Here is an 18,569-nt window from a genome sequence, read left to right as displayed (position 1 = left end):
TGGCGAAAAAACAGTTAGTTCTTATTTTATCTAAGACATTTTGCGATTTAGATAAGATACAGATTTTTGTGTAAGTTAACAGTATTCGTGATTTCATAATATGTTCATGGCGATTTGTTAAATTGCTTCTGAGCCGAGGAGATCGGTTGTAACTTTTGTCATTCCTATACCAATTTGATTAACGTTAGTCACGCCTGTAAAGTAATTTTGTTCAAAATCTGGTTCTGAATCTCATCCTAATTCACGGAAAGAACTGTGATCTAATACGTAGCAAACCTGTGGTCGAATTCAAATGTCAGTTGTCAAAAATTTATTGCAACAGAAATATTGCATTTTGGGGTTATATTGATCATAATTAAAAAGCCATTTTTTATGTTTAATTGATGAAATACGTGCATGAATTTTAATAAATTGCATAAAAATATTGAATAAATATGTCCTTTTTTAGGGCTGGATTGCAAAAACTTGCAAGCGTATTTCGTAGTAGTAACCAAGGTAAGGTATTGTTTTTTTGATTATTGGATATTGTGAGAATACCGAATAACTCATTTTAAATATTTTTTAGGTGGAATTCTCTCAAAATCTATAACAAATAATGCTCCTGTGGCTACTCAATATGTTTCGAATACCGCCACTGATATCATAACATCTTGTAACAAATTAATAGAAGAAAGATCATCCCGTAATTTTGCTATTGTTCACTTGCTTGGTAAACAATGGAGAGTCACAGATGGAGACTTGCTGGTTGTCGAAGGTTACTGGCCACCAAATATTGGTGACAAAATAACATTAGATAAGGTTTTACTTGCGGCAACCAAAGATTTATCACTCATAGGAAGGCCTATTGTTCAACCCGGTTTAGTCACTATCACAGCAACTATAATATCTAAAGGATTATCACATACTAGAACACATTTTAAAAAGAAGAGAAGGAAGCAATTTATGAGGATAAATTTTCAAAGAGCACAACAGACAATTTTAAGAATCAATTCTGTTGTTATTAACAATAAAATTAATGAACCTGCAAAGAATGTATTTTAAATAGGACCAATAAGAAACAAATAAAATATGATTTAGAACAACTTTATTTATTTACATAAATTATAAAATATGTAACACATTTAATGCTGAATTATTACTTATCAATTATGAAATTTCAAATTGTCACAATATTCCTGAAATTGTATTTTGTGTTCTTCATTTAAAAATCTTTTCATTCCTTTAAATAAATAAAATAATTTTTCATTTCTAAATATTGTGATTAATGTATTTAAAAATATTTGATATTCTCCTGTCTTCTTATAATTGGAGATGGATATCTGAAATTGTTTATATTGCTCATTGTCTAATAAAAATTTTATTTCCTTTACAAAGTCCGTCAGAGATGCGGGGGCAACTTTCTCTATTTGAATTGTATCTGAAACTTCAGCATTGTTTATGTTCTCTTCAAACCCAAAAGCTTTTATTTTTAATTTCTTTTTTCTAATTATTGGCATATCAATGTCTTCAGCCTGTCTTTTATGTATAGCCACTGATGTAGTTATTTCTGATGTTTCACTACTACTATCTAAAGCATTAAATAATTCTTTTGCTTCTTTTGGTTTGAACTCATTAACATATGATGATGATTGAGCATTCTTGTAAAAGTCCATGGAAAAATTAGCATAAACTTCATTAGAATTAGGATATTGGCAAACAGATTTCTTATTTGTTTTAAGAATCGGTCTGGCATTTACTGTGGAGAATGATACACCAGTAATATGTTTAGCACTGTCATTGTAACTATTTCCTTCATTTGGCATTAAAGGTTTTAATTTTGGTGATGGTAATGTTGATTCAGCACTTTTAAAAAATCTACAAACTTCACTTATTCCCTCTCCAAACTTATTGGATGAACTAATATAATTTCTTAACCATGCAGAAAGTTGCCCCTTTAGTTTTGGACTATTGAACCTGCTATCACACAATAAGATAGCTCCATAATCATTTTTATGCCTTATTACTCTACCAATTGCTTGATTTACAGCTCGTGTGGCTTCTAAAGAATACCATTCATCTCCTGAAAGAAAGTCCTTTTCCTTCATTCTTAGTTCTTCCAAATACTTTTTCTTTAATATAATTCTAGGATCTTTCAAAGGTGGAAACGGTAAACCAGTTATTATTACAGCTCTTCCATTCATATCTGCAAAATCTAGACCTTCAGAAACTTTTCCTCTACAGACTGCCATGAAACAGGCTCCTCTAGTATTAGGATCACTTATTTTACCATAATAATCACTGATAATTGAATTAAAAGTATCCTTACGTTGAGGTTCTACAAAAATTGTCTTAATATTATTTATGCTAGACCATATACCTTCAGCCTGCCATAGTTCTTGACATTTAGTCATTATAGGATAAGAAGGAAAAAACACCAACAGGCCATCAGGTATAACACGAGAGAAACTGAGTATTGTTCTCCCTAATGATGATATATATTTAGGGTTATCTCTGTTTTGGTAGTTTGAATTGAGCATAACAGAATCAGGACCTTGACTTACAATCTTGACACATATTTGATTTGATTTAACTATGTGAGGATTTTCTAATTGAACACCAATTGGGATACCAAGTTCAGAAATCAATGGTTTTAATGGTGCTAATGTCCCACTTGTTAAAATTATGCTTCTGACATTTTGATCCATAAGCTGCTTCATCCCAAATCCTGGACTAAAGCACCAATAGCTCAAAACTCTCTCAGATGATTTAGATGTTATTGATTTTAAGGCGCCCCAGCTGTCTGTCTTCTTACCATTTTTCTTTTCTTCTATTTGAATGTGCACTTTATAACACATTTTGACTCTTTCCTTATAAGAATGAGTTGTACCACTAAAGACAACATTCAATAGGTCAGCCATTTTTTGTAGTCCAACACCTTTACGTTGAAATGGTGATGCACTTGCTGTAGATAAAAACTGTATTAGGTTCTCTATAAGTGATATCACTGACATTTGGTTGTGATCCTTAATTTCTGCTTTAGCTAGTAACTCAAAGATAAAACCACCAGGATATGTTGAACCTTCATTGCCAACCTCAATCTCATCAATTGCCTTTTCAAAAGCTAACATAATTTCTTTTAATATACACAAATCATCACAAGTAAAATCCTTTACTTGATTAGTATCTATAGCTTCTACAGTTGTATCTAAATTTTCCTCGGTATTTTCTACAAAAGATCTCATAATATGAGTGATTTCATCAATGCACAAGGCAACATCAGTAGTTCTTATCTGTAATGAAGCAGATTCTTCACACATTTTCTCAACATTATGTGCTTCATCTAAAATAATAATGTTATTTAAAAGTTCTACCCCATTAGCTTTCCTTGATTTTGGATCTAACAAATAATTATATGGCATAAAAACAATATCAGCTTCTTGTTTTAATTCTTTAGATAAATAATATGGGCAACACTTCAACTTTTTACCCACAGTTACAAGATCTTCAATATCTAATATTTCATCTCCTTTTACAGATCGATCATCTTTTTTGGATTCCACATTGTTATAAAAATGACATGTTCTTGATTTTACCTTTAGCTGACACATATTTACTTTATTCATATTATTGGTTTCCTTTGAGACTTCTGGATGAATGCACATTTGATCTCTGGAACCCAAGACAGCAGCCTTAACATGTCTGTAGTTTGATCTCTTAAGTTCTTGCATAGCCTGAGTAAGTTGTGAATGTGTACGCGAAGAGTATATAATTTTAGGCATGCCCCATGTTGTATTGTCCTTATTTTTTCCAGCTGCTGACTTGAGGTTTTCTTGCAGAGAATCAACACCACTGTGTTCCGTAAAATTACCAAGCTGTGCGTTCATTTGAAGCTGTGCTTTTTTAACCAATAGCCAAGCTATCGAAGAGCATAGTAGACACAGTGTCTTTCCAGTACCAGTTGGAGATTCTAACAAAGCATTGGTATTATTTTGCAAGCTCTCAATAACTTTACGCATATAAGATTTCTGCACATCATAGGGCTCAAAAGGAAAGTTAACAGGAATCCCACAGATCATTTCCTCAGGCATCTTGCTTAATTAAATATATATTTAATGGTCAACATTAAACCAACATCATACTCATTGAACAAAAATCATAATTAAAAACAGCTGATGCATCTAGAAATTTTATATCAACTTGTCACCTATGAAATATGGCGGGAAACACAGAATAGAAAGACTATATACATCTTAATTATGATGATGAGGTACGTTCATAGTTCATACTCCATTTGCACTAAGCATGAACATGTAGGTCTTCGCTCGTCGGTTAAGTTAAATCAAACGCAACCTACTGGATCAATCAATAACGAGTTGTCAAACTGAACTACTGTCAATACTCAAAGTCAATAACTCAACATTAATTTTTAAAAACAAAACTCAACAAGTGCACACTGCACATGCGATCAAAATATTAATTAATTTTGAATGAAAAATGAAGATTTTTGTTAAGCAGCTTTACACAGCTGTGGCTTGTAATCGTACCCCAGAAATCGTCGATTGGAATAAAGAAGGGCTTATATGCTTTGGAGCAAGTAATGCGGTGGTTATTTATAATACGGTACAGTGTCTTGAGATTCTTAACTTAGTAAATATTTTATCCATAAAAGGGTTTATTATTTATATTAATTTATTTATTTTATATTATAAAATTATTATATTCTCCTAAATCTTATGGAAAAGATGCAACCCATCCTTACTTAATTTATATAGCAAAGGTTTCCCTTTAGACCGTTTATATTTGGCTTCCGGACTTTAATTTCTTTTTGATAGAAAAGCCGTAAACTAATGAGCACGATCTAGTAAAATATATACTTAATTTCAGGATTTAAAAGGAAGAGACCCTCTTACAGTTCTTAGCCACCATCAGTCTAGAGTTAATTCAGTGAAATGGCTGATAAAACCTGGTGGTTTGTGTACTGAACTGATATCGGCGTCGGCAGATAAAACGGCTGTCATTTGGACTCTTGAAAATGGAGTGTGGAAAGTTACAAGTGTACTGGAAGGTCACTCTGATGGAATTACTAGTATTTATGGAATGTATACAGGCGGAAATGACTTATTTGTCTTTACTTCATCTATTGATTCTACAGTTAGAGTGTGGGAGAGATCAAATGGTAATGAGAATACTTTAAATTTAGTCTTCTAACTTATTTTAAAACTTGAGTTTAAATACTTTTAATACTAATGTAATATGCTAAAAATAGCTAAGCACTTCATGCAAATCAATGTATCTCCTAGGACATTTCAACTTTCAAACTAGATTACTTAGAATTTGTATAATAACATAATCTCATTTTTTCCCTTAGGTACTGTCAACTTAAAACAGATAATTAACCTGAATTCTGGATTATGTCTTACTTTACATGCTCTTATGTTACCAGTAGTTAATAAGCCCATACTTTTTCTTGGGCTAGATGACAATAAGATTCATGTATTTGCCCTAAATGGAGAGTATCACAGAGTTGATGTCCTGATTGGACATGAAGATTGGGTACGGGGTATGGACAGCATAATTGAAGGTAGGAAATTTTTTAAACAAACATTCAGTTGTTTGAGATTCTATTTGCAAGAAAATATTTATTTTCATTTTTACCTTTATTATATTTATCTCCATGTTCTGTGTAAAGCTTCATCAGCTTAGTTATATTACTCAAATTTAAAGTGTTTCTAACAGTATTTCATTGTTTTTTTTTTGTATAAGCTATTATTTATGTGAGTCATTAATCTGAGTCAATAAATTCAAAATCAATTGTTTCATCAGAAAGCATCTCCAAGCCTGCAACTTAAGTGGGCTTAATCAACTAATGAAGTCTTCAACCAACCACTTGAGCCACAATTTCTAAATATTGTATAAAGACTGTATAGCTGGAAAAATCCTACTGCTACATTTATTAATTGGAAAAGAATTTTCAGATAACACAATACTATTAGCATCAGCGTCACAAGACACATACATTCGTATTTGGCGCATCCAACGCTTTTACGATGAGCCGTCGTCGTCGTCGCAGGTGTCAGGGATTAAGGTGGAGAAGAAAGTGTTTGATGCATATGATGTGATCTGGTCTGTGAAACTAGAAGCAGTTCTGGCTGGTCACGAGGGCTGGGTATATGGAGTTCAGTGGGACACTTTTAGTGAAAAGGGTAATAATGTAAAAATTTATGACAATGTTCCAATGTGTAAAAAAGTCAGTTTTATGTTCCAAATCCAATGGTGGCCTATTTTTCTTCTACACTTACGATTACAATTGAAAAAGAAATGTTTATTATATAACATTTAAGAACATCCAAGGCACAAAATAAAACATATTGTACTTTTATATTATTATTTTTTTGTTTATTACCTAATGTTTACAATATTTACAGAATTCAGTAAAAGTGTGAAACATTACTACATACTATCCAGTTGTATAGTTTAGTAAATAAAAAATACTGGTTTTTCAGACAACAAGCAGCCAATCCATCGTCTGCTGTCATCATCTTTGGATAAAACTATAATCATTTGGGAGCCCGAAAAGGGTGGGGCCTGGGTGGAGAAGATAAGAGTGGGTGAAGTAGGTGGAAACGGTCTCGGTTTCTATGGCAGCCGTTTTGGTCCAAGTGCCTTTATGGGGCATGGCTATAATGGATCCTTTCATATTTGGAAAATAGATAAGGTACTCTAAGTAAGACAGTAATTTAACACAAATATTAAGGGTATAAGTATACCCTTAATATGTCGTTTTTTTTCTTTACTAAGGTTGCCTAGAAGAGATAGTTGTCAGCAATAAAGTGGCCCTTTGCAACCCTAAAATTTATGGCTTGTTTTTTATTTGTCATTTAAAGAAGTTTTAGTAAATAAGTGTGCTTTTAAAAATATAGTGTCATCTCCCCTTGGCTGTGTGTTTCTATCGTTTTTGTGTGCTAGAAACACCTGTCTGTTAGGTTAAAAAAACATTGTGAGGAACCGGCGAGTTATAGACACAAAGATCCAATGTGTGTGTCAGGAAGCTGATACTTTTACTTCTTTAGAAAATGTTCAAAGGGTTTTTTACAATACAAAATACAAAAGTAATGCATTTGTAAACTGGTGTGATAAAAGAACAAAATGGCTCACACTATTTTTATTAAAGAATCTCTACTCCTGTCGCTTGTAAGCCATATAACTTCTAAATTATGCATTTATACGTGTAATTCAGTTTTGATTTGAATAAGTGGAATTATAGTTCAGTCTCGAAAAAAGTTACCTTTAAAACGCTATCCTTTTAGGAATTAAAAACATGTGAGACGAGTATAGTGGTGGGAGGTCACTTCAGTGGAGTGGAAGATGTCCAATGGGAGACGAAGGGGAGGTACCTTCTTAGTGCTAGTCTAGACCAGACTGCGAGATTACACGCGCCTTGGAAAGTTGGACATGGTAAACCATTCTAAATATATGTTTGCATATATAAAATTCAAACAATCAATTATTCATTTTATATATTAAAATATGAAAAGAAGAATGATTGTCTATTTATCGATAAAAGCATTTTTTCAGTACAGTATCAGTAACATTACTTCAACGCAAGCGAAACCGCATGGCACAGATAAAAAATCCTCTCATGCAAAATCCTGAATAGCTCCGTTAGCACGATTCAGAGTATGACGTCATCGTAGCCTATTACGAATGTATTATAGCAGACTTGTCTCCACCAGGAATAGAAGAATGGCATGAGATAGCGCGACCACAAGTACACGGCTACGATATGTGTTCACTGGCGCCACTCGGCGCCGGTCTGTACGCATCCGCTGCAGAGGAGAAGGTCATCAGGGTGTTCCAAGCACCCGGGAACTTTATTTGCAACTTCCAGAATATCACTGGCCAGGAGCTGGAAGCTGAGGATGCAGCAGGTAAGTTATGAAATAGACTTTTATAAAGGTCTCGATCTAAATTAATGATTTTTTAATATAGTTGCTCAAAAAGTGGCATATTGCAGGGAGGTGGTGAAAGTAATGATTATATTTTTTCTTAAATAGGACCCGAAGGTGCCTCGGTGCCATCCCTAGGTCTTTCCAACAAGGCAGTGTTCAGTGGAGACGACATCCAAAACTCCGATGCAGACAATGACGGATATTTTGTTCCCATTGAATTGCATGGTTAGTTGGAACTTCAAATTTCATTAATAATAAATACTCTTTTTAATGCAGCTAACTTCAGTTTGTGGTTCGATGTACGCTGCGGCGAACTTCGCGTGTGTTCAATTAAAGTTATTATACATACTACAGGACTGATTGATGTTATATTTAATAGGTTTGGTATTTATGTTTTTAAATTCAGTGGATAACTATTACGATTTCCTAGCAGTTGTGGTAAAACTTACAATTGTTTGTTTAAAACATTTTCGGAAAACTCAGTCTCATCGAAATTTAACTAAATGAGTTACGTAACAGTCTAAGTTATGCCAAAATTCAGTATTTTTATATATGATCTTTTTTATATTCTGTAACGCTGTCTGTTACGCGCCATCTTTTTCTTGTTACTACCACAGTTGATTCGAAGCCATTAATAACAAAAATATATAATAACGGTAACAATTATTGTAATAATTTTTATTACAATTAATGAAATTCTCATTCTGGAAAAATTAATATATATTATACATATGAGAATTAATATTTAGTTTTTTTATTTAATTTAGAAATTCTCTAATGTAATTTTTTACAAGCAATTTCTGTAAAGTTTCATATAGTAGATCACTCGAAAAATAAGGTCATAAAGAAGTTTCACTATTTTTTTTATTTCAGAACCCCCAACAGAAGAAACCCTGATGCAGAACACGTTATGGCCCGAGGCCCAAAAGCTATACGGCCACGGCTATGAAGTGTACTGCGTAGCTGGATCTCCCGATGGCTCACTGCTGGCCTCCGCCTGCAAAGCCACCACTGCGCAACACGCTGCTGTACTTATATGGTATGACATTGCTTGACTTAATGTTCTATAACCTCTTTATGGGACAGAGGGCTTACACAGGGAATCTCTCCTAAATCCTCTTAAGGAATACCAAAACATTTTACTTACGAAATGAATTGAACATAAAAATAAATAAAAAAACTGATAATAATCCTATCTCCAATCCTATATGGACACTCAATGACAGAGGGTTCGTAAGTGCGTTGTCGACCTTTTGAAGAATTGGTACGCTCTTTTCTTGGAAGGGTTCTTATTGTTTTTAAGTATGATTTGACTTTTGGGTGCAAGGTATCACAGTTAAGTCTCAAGTATAAATCTTATCCTAAAACCAACCGGTTTCCGCACGGTATAAAATGATCCCAGCGAAAATTTGAACTCATTTACCTCAAAGTTTAGAAACGCACGGCTAATTCATTAGTCCACTTGTTAGATTATAATCTGTATATTTATTCAAAACTAATTGAACTCGTGAATTTCGTATCACCTACATACATTTGTGTCAAACGCACATTTCTGAAGGTATACATATGACAAGTGACTATTTTTCATTTCTAAAAAGACTGAAACACCCCATAGGATTTGATTTTATTGGAAAATTCAATTGTTGTTTTTAGTATTTTTATTTACTTATTATTTATGTTTCTTACCGCTTTTCTGGACTTCCAAAAAAATAAATAATTCAAGACTAAAATTAGCCAAATCGGTCGAGCCGTTCTCGAGTTTTATTGATATAATTTATATATAATATATATATATATATAGATTGTGTCTTTAGGGAAACGAAATCTTGGCAACAAATACAGAAGCTTGTCTCACATCAGTTGACAGTCACACAATTGGCTTTCTCACCCGATTCGCGTCATCTCCTCTCGGTATCCAGAGATAGGAGATGGACCCTGTTCACCAGAGAATCGGGAGTGTTCAGCATTGCAGCCAGTACTGACAAAACTAATGGGGTCCATTCGAGGATTATTTGGTGTTGTGCGTGGCTTTATGACGGAAGCGGGTTTGGGACGGGATCTAGGGATGGAAAGGTATGCCGCCCATTTATTTGATAATTTCCGACTTGATTTTCATACATTTGTTATCTCTGTAGACAAATATATACCGTAATTGTAGCTTCAGCGATAAGTGCATTGTCATTTGTAACCTTTTAAATTTCTTTGTAGGTTTGTCTATGGTCAAAAACAGATACGACCACAGATTCATCGCTCAAAGACTACGCTCTACTCGGAAAGCCTTTAGAGTTATCTATATCTGTGACCGCTTTGGCCTTCGCGCCAACTCTAAAGAGTCGAATTGCCGCGATAGGGTTGGAGACGGGGTGTATACAGATATACATAAATGACGATACCTGGACGTTATTACACGAGTTGGATAATAGGTGAGTAGTTTATCGTATGTTTTATTTAATTAATTATAATATATTTAATTATTTCATAAATTTAAAAATTGGTATACGCGCTTATAATGACTCTAATATATGGCGGACGTCTTAATTAATACATTTTATTAATTAAAATTTACTTTAAAGAAACTGTTTTCACTCTACTTTCATATAGAACTTGCGACCCGCCCAGGCTTCGCACGGGTGCAATGGTGGTACTACACTACAGAAAATCTGTGAACGTTGTATAAAAAAATGTGGGTTATCCATAAGAGATAGACATATACCATCACGGACTTTTTTACGACATCACATTAGAAACCTCAAAAATAACAGTACTTCTCCACTATTTAATGGATGTTATTATACATATAAACCTTCCTCTTAAATCACTCTATCTATTAAAAAAAACCGCATGAAAATCCGTTGCGTAGTTTCAAAGATCTAAGCATACAAAGAGACATAGGGACAGAGAAAGCGACTGTTTTATAATATGTAGTGATTATGAAATAAGTAAAAAGTATTTTTTAATATTTTCAGTTCGGCTCACCATCTAACGGTGAAACGTCTATCTTTCAAGCCAAGGACGAAAGAGGATAAAAAGAGGGAATTCGTTCTGGCCAGTTGTGGCTCTGACCATTTCGTCCGAATTCACAGCATAGCATTTGACACCGTTCAGACATAGTATGCCGAATGCCGATGCTGATTCATGTTTGTCGTCATTCCTGCTAAGGTATATATCAAAATATAAAATATATATTGTTAATACATATTAGTTTAATTATGTGAAGATTTTTTTTATTGATTTGTGGGTGTAGTAATTGTATTTAAAAAATTACTTCTTAAAAATGTACTTGATATTAAAAAAAGTCATTAACTTTATTTATTATGACAAGTCAATAAATTTAGACGTATATATACATTTAGGCTACATTAACAATTATTAATAAAATATAATAATGTAAAATGGCAGTTGAAAGTTGGGATGTGAATGTAATTAATGTATTTACATTTCATCGCATAAGCAATATGTATTGAACTTTCTGTGTAGAAATAAAGCCTAATTTGCCGTGTAGTAGCGCATTACTGCCGTATATTTCCTTGTTTATAGCTATAAAAATCATGTGTTATAAACGACACTTTAAGTATCGTTAAAACGATTTATTAAAATAATTTATATAATCTTGGATGTAAACATTATTCTTATATATAGACAAATAATTTTCTGCATCTGCTTCATTGACTGACTGATTCCTTCTGTTTAAACACCGAAGCAATTGTTTCAGCGAGCTTCGAACCCAGCATCTTTGGGTTCCGTAGTACCTTTCCTCCTACCAAATCTTAATACCAAAACTGTGCATTTTAAAATAAATTGTCTAACCGTTACAACTAAAGTAATCTGTCACTTTTCATCGTAAACACAATGTATCAGAAAGAGACAAATAGTATTTCTATGAATAAGGATGTGTCGCTCAAGGATCTTATAAGCTATTAAATAAAATATAATATTTAAAAAATGTTTTATTTTCCTCTTACATCTAGCTATACTGAAAAATACATACAAAATGTAACTTTTGGAAGCACCCTGATTTTGCATTTAGCAGCGTGTAACTATATTTTTTAATGTTATGATAAATTCGTGAACCAGCTATTCAAATGCTGAATTATTGATCTTAATATATTGTATTTTCTAACCAAAATGTCTGAAGATATGTTTTTAAATTTAAATGCACTTGTATCTTCAATTGCCACCTTTTGTAATTTCTACACCGTTGATTTGAATAAATGTCTAGCTAAAAATTTTCGAAAAAATGCTTAGCGCAGAAAGAAATGATACACTAAGCACGCACTTAATTCTGGCGCAACGATTAGGTGCTCTAACATAAGATTCATTATAATTAAACGAAATTTCAATAATAAATAACAAGTAATTTTTAATTTGCTTTATAAGCGATAAATATTGCAACTATAATGGTAACATTTAGAATTTACTTATTAAATACATGAGTTTTTAAACGAATTATCAAACATCAGGAGGTCTACCCCGTGTTTACAGAGTAACGAGGCAGGCCCAACCAGAAAACATTTTATAGAACATTATCACCCGCCGATACGTAAGCTCAGAACTTTTTGAAGTTATACCTCTTGACGCTTTAGATAAAAAATATGAGTAAGTTTTTACGATGCGCACGCACACCGTCACGAAATACCGACACCCTGAAGTCAATGTCCATTGTTTTAATTTTGTAGAAATTATTCTTTTGTGATTTTTAAATAAACTTTCACCAGATAATGCGTTTTAATAAAACATTTTTATCTTGTTTCGCAGTATAACTTCAAACGAGTTTTTTTTCAAAATGCATTTACCGAGAGATCAAACGCATCTCAACACAACATACTATAATAAACCTTAATCATTCTAAATAACATAAATGGAATAATCGAAATTTCAAAGCCAAGTTTCTTCAGTTGGGTAGCATTATTGCTTTTTTGTGCTTCTTACCTTTGAGCTTACTAAAAATATTCGTAAAATAACCGTTCTTCTTCTTTTTCTCGCTCGACGGCGAGAGGGACTTCGTGTCGTGCGTCTGTATGTGTGTCTTGTAATCGATGTTGATGGAATCTAGACCGGTGAGGGAGGAGGACGTTCTGGGAACGCTCGGCAGAGCTAAGTAATCCTTAGACGAAGGAGCTTCGATAGCGTGCTCCGTGATTTCCGTGATGTTTATGGCCGACTGGGTGGATGACGTCGAGTGCAGTCTGAAATGTGTCAGATTATTGAAACGTCGGGCAATAAATGTCACTGACAGTAGGTACGTGCACGCCATTGCCCGTTATCGATACTTGCGTACGTACTCTCGAACCCCGATGGTCGTTACGAGAAAGGTTTGTTGTTTTTCTATCAAAAGATCTTTTGTTATGACACTTATCACTAAATCCATAAGGACTACTGAGCGCAGATAAAGATCTGTGTAGTGCAAGTTAAAATAGTGATGTTGGTTCACAGAAATTAGTCCTAAAAACCTTTTTTAAGTCTTCTAATTTTTAAAGTGAAACTTCTTTAGGCGCATGAGGGTAAAATTTTTACGAGGAGAATTCATTTTCTAACATGTAACTATAAGTGCGAGCGAGACAGACAGATAAATATGATTTATGATCCGAAGCCTCAGTTGATAATGTGATATTTCATGGCAGGCTACTTCTTATTAATCTGCTATATTTGTTTTAAAATGAGTGTTATTTGATGATTTGCGTTGTTAAAAGAGTACCGAGAGTTTTTTACGCCAGCTTTTTCTCTCGGCCTACACCCTCTGTCTTCTTTGCCGATGAGTAGGAATGTCCATTCTTTAATGACGTAGAATAAGTGATACCAGTCTATCTTATGTTCCATAATAAACATATTTTTTTATTTTATTGCTCAAGGGTTTTATTCCTATTCTCCGTCACAAATACAAGGTATTGGCATATAGAAAGGTAAAGTAAGCAGGTAAGGTCAATACCTTCTACCTACGTACGCCAATGCGCGAATAAATCAGGTATCAGTCGTGCACAATAATCTGAAGCTTATGTTGGGAGGAATCGGTTACCAAATGTCAACTACAGATTACTTTTAAGACAAACTAGACAACAGCTTTGTCCTATTAGTATTATTTTATAAATTATTATTAATACTAAAGCAACGAAAATCGACATTTCTACATTGTTATTTCATATAAATAATGATAAGGCTATAACTGGCTCAATCCGACATGGTTTGCCTTTGCATCTAACAACCAATCAACTGTTTCATCTTCAACACAAGGGTCCCTTATGGACATAATTTCAAATAAAAAAATGTATGTAAAATGACCTCACCTAGGCAAATCTTTGGTTTCCAAAGACATTCGGAGCTTCACCCAAAAATTACAGATCTTGGACAATTCTGTGGAGTATTTGAGACAGAAATAGTGCCTCAGGTTTGCGGGCAAAACCGTCGGAACTAGCTCTATAGGAAGTAACTTCAGTTCTCGTTTCACTGCAAAGTCATAACAAAATAAACATAGATTATCATTTCACAGCTAAACAGCATCAGCAAAACTTAACACAAATGCACATATTGTATCATCGGCAATTCTGTGTTCAATTTCCAGCGAGACAATAATTATTAGTTATAAGGTGACTTGAAATATTCAAACATTACTCAACAATATATAATTTAAAATTATATAATTATGATGTAATGATTTGTTAAAATTCAAAACTTACCAATACCATCAGCCTGAGCCAAGTTTGTGTAAAACCTAAGAGCAGGGCTGACATGAAAATCTGGAGAGAAAATGAGAATTATTTTCCGGCACCTCTCTGTCAATAGACGAGCCACGGCAGCAAATCGGGTATTGTGTCCCGGCAGAAGGTCTTCTTCGATACACATCTGCAAATAAATTCGTTTTTTTTGGCTTCACTCATTGTGTACAATTACTAGTCTACTGAAGCTAATCTGGTTAGAATTATATAAAAAATCTTAAATAGTGGATCTACTTCTTTATTGAATATACATGGATAGGATGGAGTACCCTGATGACCAGGTCTAGACATAGGGGCTCCAATATCTGCTAAAACAATGCTTGAGTGACTGAAGGAATTTCGATTTTTGAATTTTTTTTAATCATATTAGGCAAATTAAAATGATACCAGGTTAGCACAATTTCAACCTTAAGGAGTGAAAGAAAGAAAATAATATTTATTTGGTTAAAACCCAACTAAGCTTAAAATTGGTTTCCCATTGATTTTTAGTTTTAAACATAAACCAATAAATAAGTACATAAAACCAGATAGCAGAATTTTCACTTACTCTAAATCCCTCATTTCTCATTCGCGTGAGAAGTTCATTTTTAACAAAATTACTGTCTTCCTCTGCATACAGCACAAAGGCATGATAATGTTGAGGTGTTCCAAATTGTTTATCCTCAAAAGTAATGAGATCTTCTTCATTGTCCCCTCTGACATGTGGTACACCACCATGAATCTGCACATCATTTACAGGTTGGGCTAAAATATTTAAATCTTAATTAAACTTTCCATTAGAGTTGGAATAAAAATCATTTAACTTCAGCTAACTATTTTGAATTCTATAAATATTAAAATTCTTAACACTAAACCTTCCAGACATAATAAACTAATGTTTTTAAACACAATAATATTGTTTGCTTTATCAAACTACTTGTAACACGCACCACATGATAATCAATAGATTGAGCTATCTCTACACAAGTAATGATACATTTTGATGATTTTGATTACAATAAATCAATAAAAAAGATTCAAATGCTGCTAAATTATGATTTCTTAAAATTACAATAACCCTTCTAAAATTATTTATGTAGGACAGATGGCGTAATACTTATTCTACAATAGAAAGTCTTGCAAATGCAAATGCCACATTTACCTTACCACAGAAATAATTAAATTATTTTTCAGATCACTTACCTAAAAGTTGATTATTCCTTGCTAGTTCCAACAAATCATCATGAACATCATATCGGTCTATCCATCGCAGTATTTCTAGCAACTTTGCTACAGTACTTGTGCCATCACTGCGCTGTATCCATAAATCTAAGACTCTGCCAGTCTTATCATTGTATTCTTTTATGCTTGCTGCTATTTCAGATGAAATGTTGGCAAGTGATGCTACTCCCCTCCAATCTCTAGATAAATCAACATAACTGATATTGTTTAAATATTAAAAAATATATATTTTACAGTATTGTATGAGACCTCAAATAAACTAAATAAGGATCCTTTATATAGAACAACCTTTCATAATTGTAGATCTTACCTGTGACGCTTAATTTGATCAGGACAAATACAGGGAAGTATCTTTTTTGTGTTAAGCAGAGAGGATAGTAAATTTCGAGATTCATTAGTAAGTCGGGACAGTGGCGAGCGCCCTAAATCAGTTTCTACAGTCATGCTCATTGTCTGTGTTTCTTCCAGATATTTTAATTCACTTTCATTTCGGACCAACTAAATATTTCGACAGTATTCGACAACAAAATAAAATATTAATTAATTACATAAACAACAAAATATTTAGGTAGCCCGTAGTTATCAGAATCAGATACCACAGATTAGGAAGTAATGTCTGTCAGTACTCAGTTGTCACTGGTCGTGTTGCCTGTGTAAAATGTTATTGGAAATTTATAAGTACTTGTTTTTGATACTATCTGATAAATTAAAATTGTACATGTTTTTAGCACGAATCTGACCAACTATAATAATCACAAAACGGTATTACATAATTATATTTATAATAAAAAACTAAACCGCCTTCAAATTGTCAGAACTAGACCAAATTTGAACAATCAAAATTGGTTGACCCAATCAAATATTTCACTATATAATATATATGTAGGAGGTTCTCAATTTCTCTGTATATAATGACTCAAGAAGGTAATAATAAAGTTGAAGCTTCAACTTCTAAAATTTTAACTCCAGGAAAAAATTGAAAAAGAGTTTTTTGGAAATGACGATTCCGATAAGTGTGTTATAAGGCATATGATACACTCATATTTTTATGTCGTCAAAAAAGAAATTCCGACCGATCATAAGCTTTGGCTTGCATTCAAAACTGATATCGATTTCAAATAAAGCAAAACGACTTTAAGGCATATTTTGAGCAGCATGGGGTACAAATATAAAAAGTGCCAATCCAAACATAAAATTTTAATGAAACTTTATGTTATTGTAGGTTAGAGAGCTAAATTTATTTAACCGTTTACATTTTGTAGACGAGCGTGTATAGCACTTATTAGTACTTAACTAATATACTACATATATATTACATTCATCTTTAAAGGAATAGTTAATTTTTTTGACGTAATGGACTAACGAAAAATCTTTATTCATAGGTATGTAGATTTAAAATTATGTTAATTTGGCAAAACAAATAATGTTAAATGTACTGTTTAGTTTTTTAGTAAATAAAAATGGATAGATTTCCCCTTAGAAATTTATCGGTAAAGTTAATTTAAAACTATTATATAACTTTTTACAAGGTTTTCTTTTTTTATGGCAATTACTCTAAATATGGTTTCTTTTTTAATGGATTATGTATCTATTAGGTAATAGGTATAATAGAAATAGGCGTAAATTGTTTCGAATATTTTTATTTTAAATTAGTGGCAGTGAATTTTTGGGTACATCACTTAATTTTACAAACAAAAATCCGGTCCTGCCTCAGTCTATGAACGATTCAAATAGAAATTAAGTTTTTAAGAAAGGTCGAAGCTTTACAAATAAATTAAATTATTTTTACAATATGTGAGTTTTTGTAATTGAAAATTATGACGGTTAACATAAGTTTTGGCACTTTCAAGAATACATTAAATTAAATACAATCACTTCAAACGTGAATAATATATAATAAAAATCCCCTTCACAGTGGGAATGTAACCACATTTAACTATTTTTATTCGTTAAAGCGATCGTTTTCAATCTTCCTATTAACAATATACTTGTGAACAAATGGAATACTATAAGAAAAAACATTTTTGTATGAACTAACAATAACTTAATGTGAAAATATTGCTGAGAATTAATTTGTATTCTGCAGGACCCAACAAGTCTTCCTGCTTACAATTAAAATAAATTTATGTCACTAACATTCAATATTTTACTCGCCTCATAATTGAAAAACATATTTACACACGAGATTTTTGGAACACATTTGAAGAAAGTAAGAACACTAGATAACTATTATTTGACAGTCGCAAGATTAAACCTTTAATATAGGTTGAAATTTAAATGAGATATCTAAGGGAAACTATTATAAATCTGAACAAAAATATATTTGAATCATATGTCTATTTCGCTTAAGTAGTTTAAACAATCATATACATGTGCGTTGAGTATCGCGATGTCTCTGATATAACCCTTAACTGTACAATCACATAAATTAAAAGGGCACCGCCCTTTAGTGAAATAAACTGGGTGAAATTAAGAACCAGAAAGGTTGCGTTGTGATCTCGGTTCACTCCAAATCTTACTCAATGGATCCGGCAATGTCAAATTAAAATAAATTCTATAGACACGAAAATGTATTCATATTGTGAGCTGTGTGTCAAGTATTATATTGGTTTTGGCACAATAGAGATCATATTTGTATATAAAATTACAAAATGGTAAATTTGAAACAACAATACAATTTGGGCACGAAGATCATGTGTTAAAGTTCTAA

At 32.7% G+C, this 18,569-nt stretch overlaps 4 protein-coding genes across 4 annotated transcripts; 2 read left to right on the top strand and 2 right to left on the bottom strand.

The window, feature by feature from the left end:
- The first annotated feature begins 302 nt into the window (after positions 1-302).
- Positions 303-1,079, top strand: LOC110999572 (39S ribosomal protein L21, mitochondrial). Its single transcript, XM_022268688.2, has 2 exons — positions 303-495; positions 566-1,079. The coding sequence occupies exons 1-2, from the start codon at positions 435-437 to the stop codon at positions 1,039-1,041; spliced, it is 537 nt and encodes a 178-aa protein (XP_022124380.1). The 5' UTR covers positions 303-434; the 3' UTR covers positions 1,042-1,079.
- LOC110999571 (regulator of telomere elongation helicase 1 homolog) lies at positions 1,068-4,316 on the bottom strand. The gene has a single exon (XM_022268687.2). The coding sequence runs from the start codon at positions 4,065-4,067 to the stop codon at positions 1,143-1,145; it is 2,925 nt and encodes a 974-aa protein (XP_022124379.2). The 5' UTR covers positions 4,068-4,316; the 3' UTR covers positions 1,068-1,142.
- A 74-nt stretch (positions 4,317-4,390) lies between these two features.
- LOC110999560 (probable elongator complex protein 2) lies at positions 4,391-12,155 on the top strand. Its single transcript, XM_022268668.2, has 13 exons — positions 4,391-4,599; positions 4,864-5,155; positions 5,348-5,560; positions 5,955-6,182; positions 6,483-6,694; positions 7,287-7,434; positions 7,713-7,907; positions 8,034-8,153; positions 8,802-8,967; positions 9,743-10,001; positions 10,137-10,351; positions 10,895-11,087; positions 11,641-12,155. The coding sequence occupies exons 1-12, from the start codon at positions 4,474-4,476 to the stop codon at positions 11,037-11,039; spliced, it is 2,319 nt and encodes a 772-aa protein (XP_022124360.2). The 5' UTR covers positions 4,391-4,473; the 3' UTR covers positions 11,040-11,087; positions 11,641-12,155.
- On the bottom strand, positions 11,979-16,463 carry LOC110999561 (myeloid differentiation primary response protein MyD88-A). Its single transcript, XM_022268669.2, has 6 exons — positions 16,170-16,463; positions 15,821-16,038; positions 15,186-15,382; positions 14,600-14,765; positions 14,210-14,369; positions 11,979-13,114 (listed from the first exon to the last, which is right to left on the bottom strand). The coding sequence occupies exons 1-6, from the start codon at positions 16,307-16,309 to the stop codon at positions 12,820-12,822; spliced, it is 1,176 nt and encodes a 391-aa protein (XP_022124361.2). The 5' UTR covers positions 16,310-16,463; the 3' UTR covers positions 11,979-12,819.
- Positions 16,464-18,569: the final 2,106 nt, after the last annotated feature.

The sequence above is a fragment of the Pieris rapae genome, chromosome 8, assembly GCF_905147795.1.
Source record: "Pieris rapae chromosome 8, ilPieRapa1.1, whole genome shotgun sequence".
Lineage (NCBI taxonomy): Eukaryota > Metazoa > Arthropoda > Insecta > Lepidoptera > Pieridae > Pieris > Pieris rapae.
This window is presented reverse-complemented; position numbering and strand designations above follow the sequence as displayed.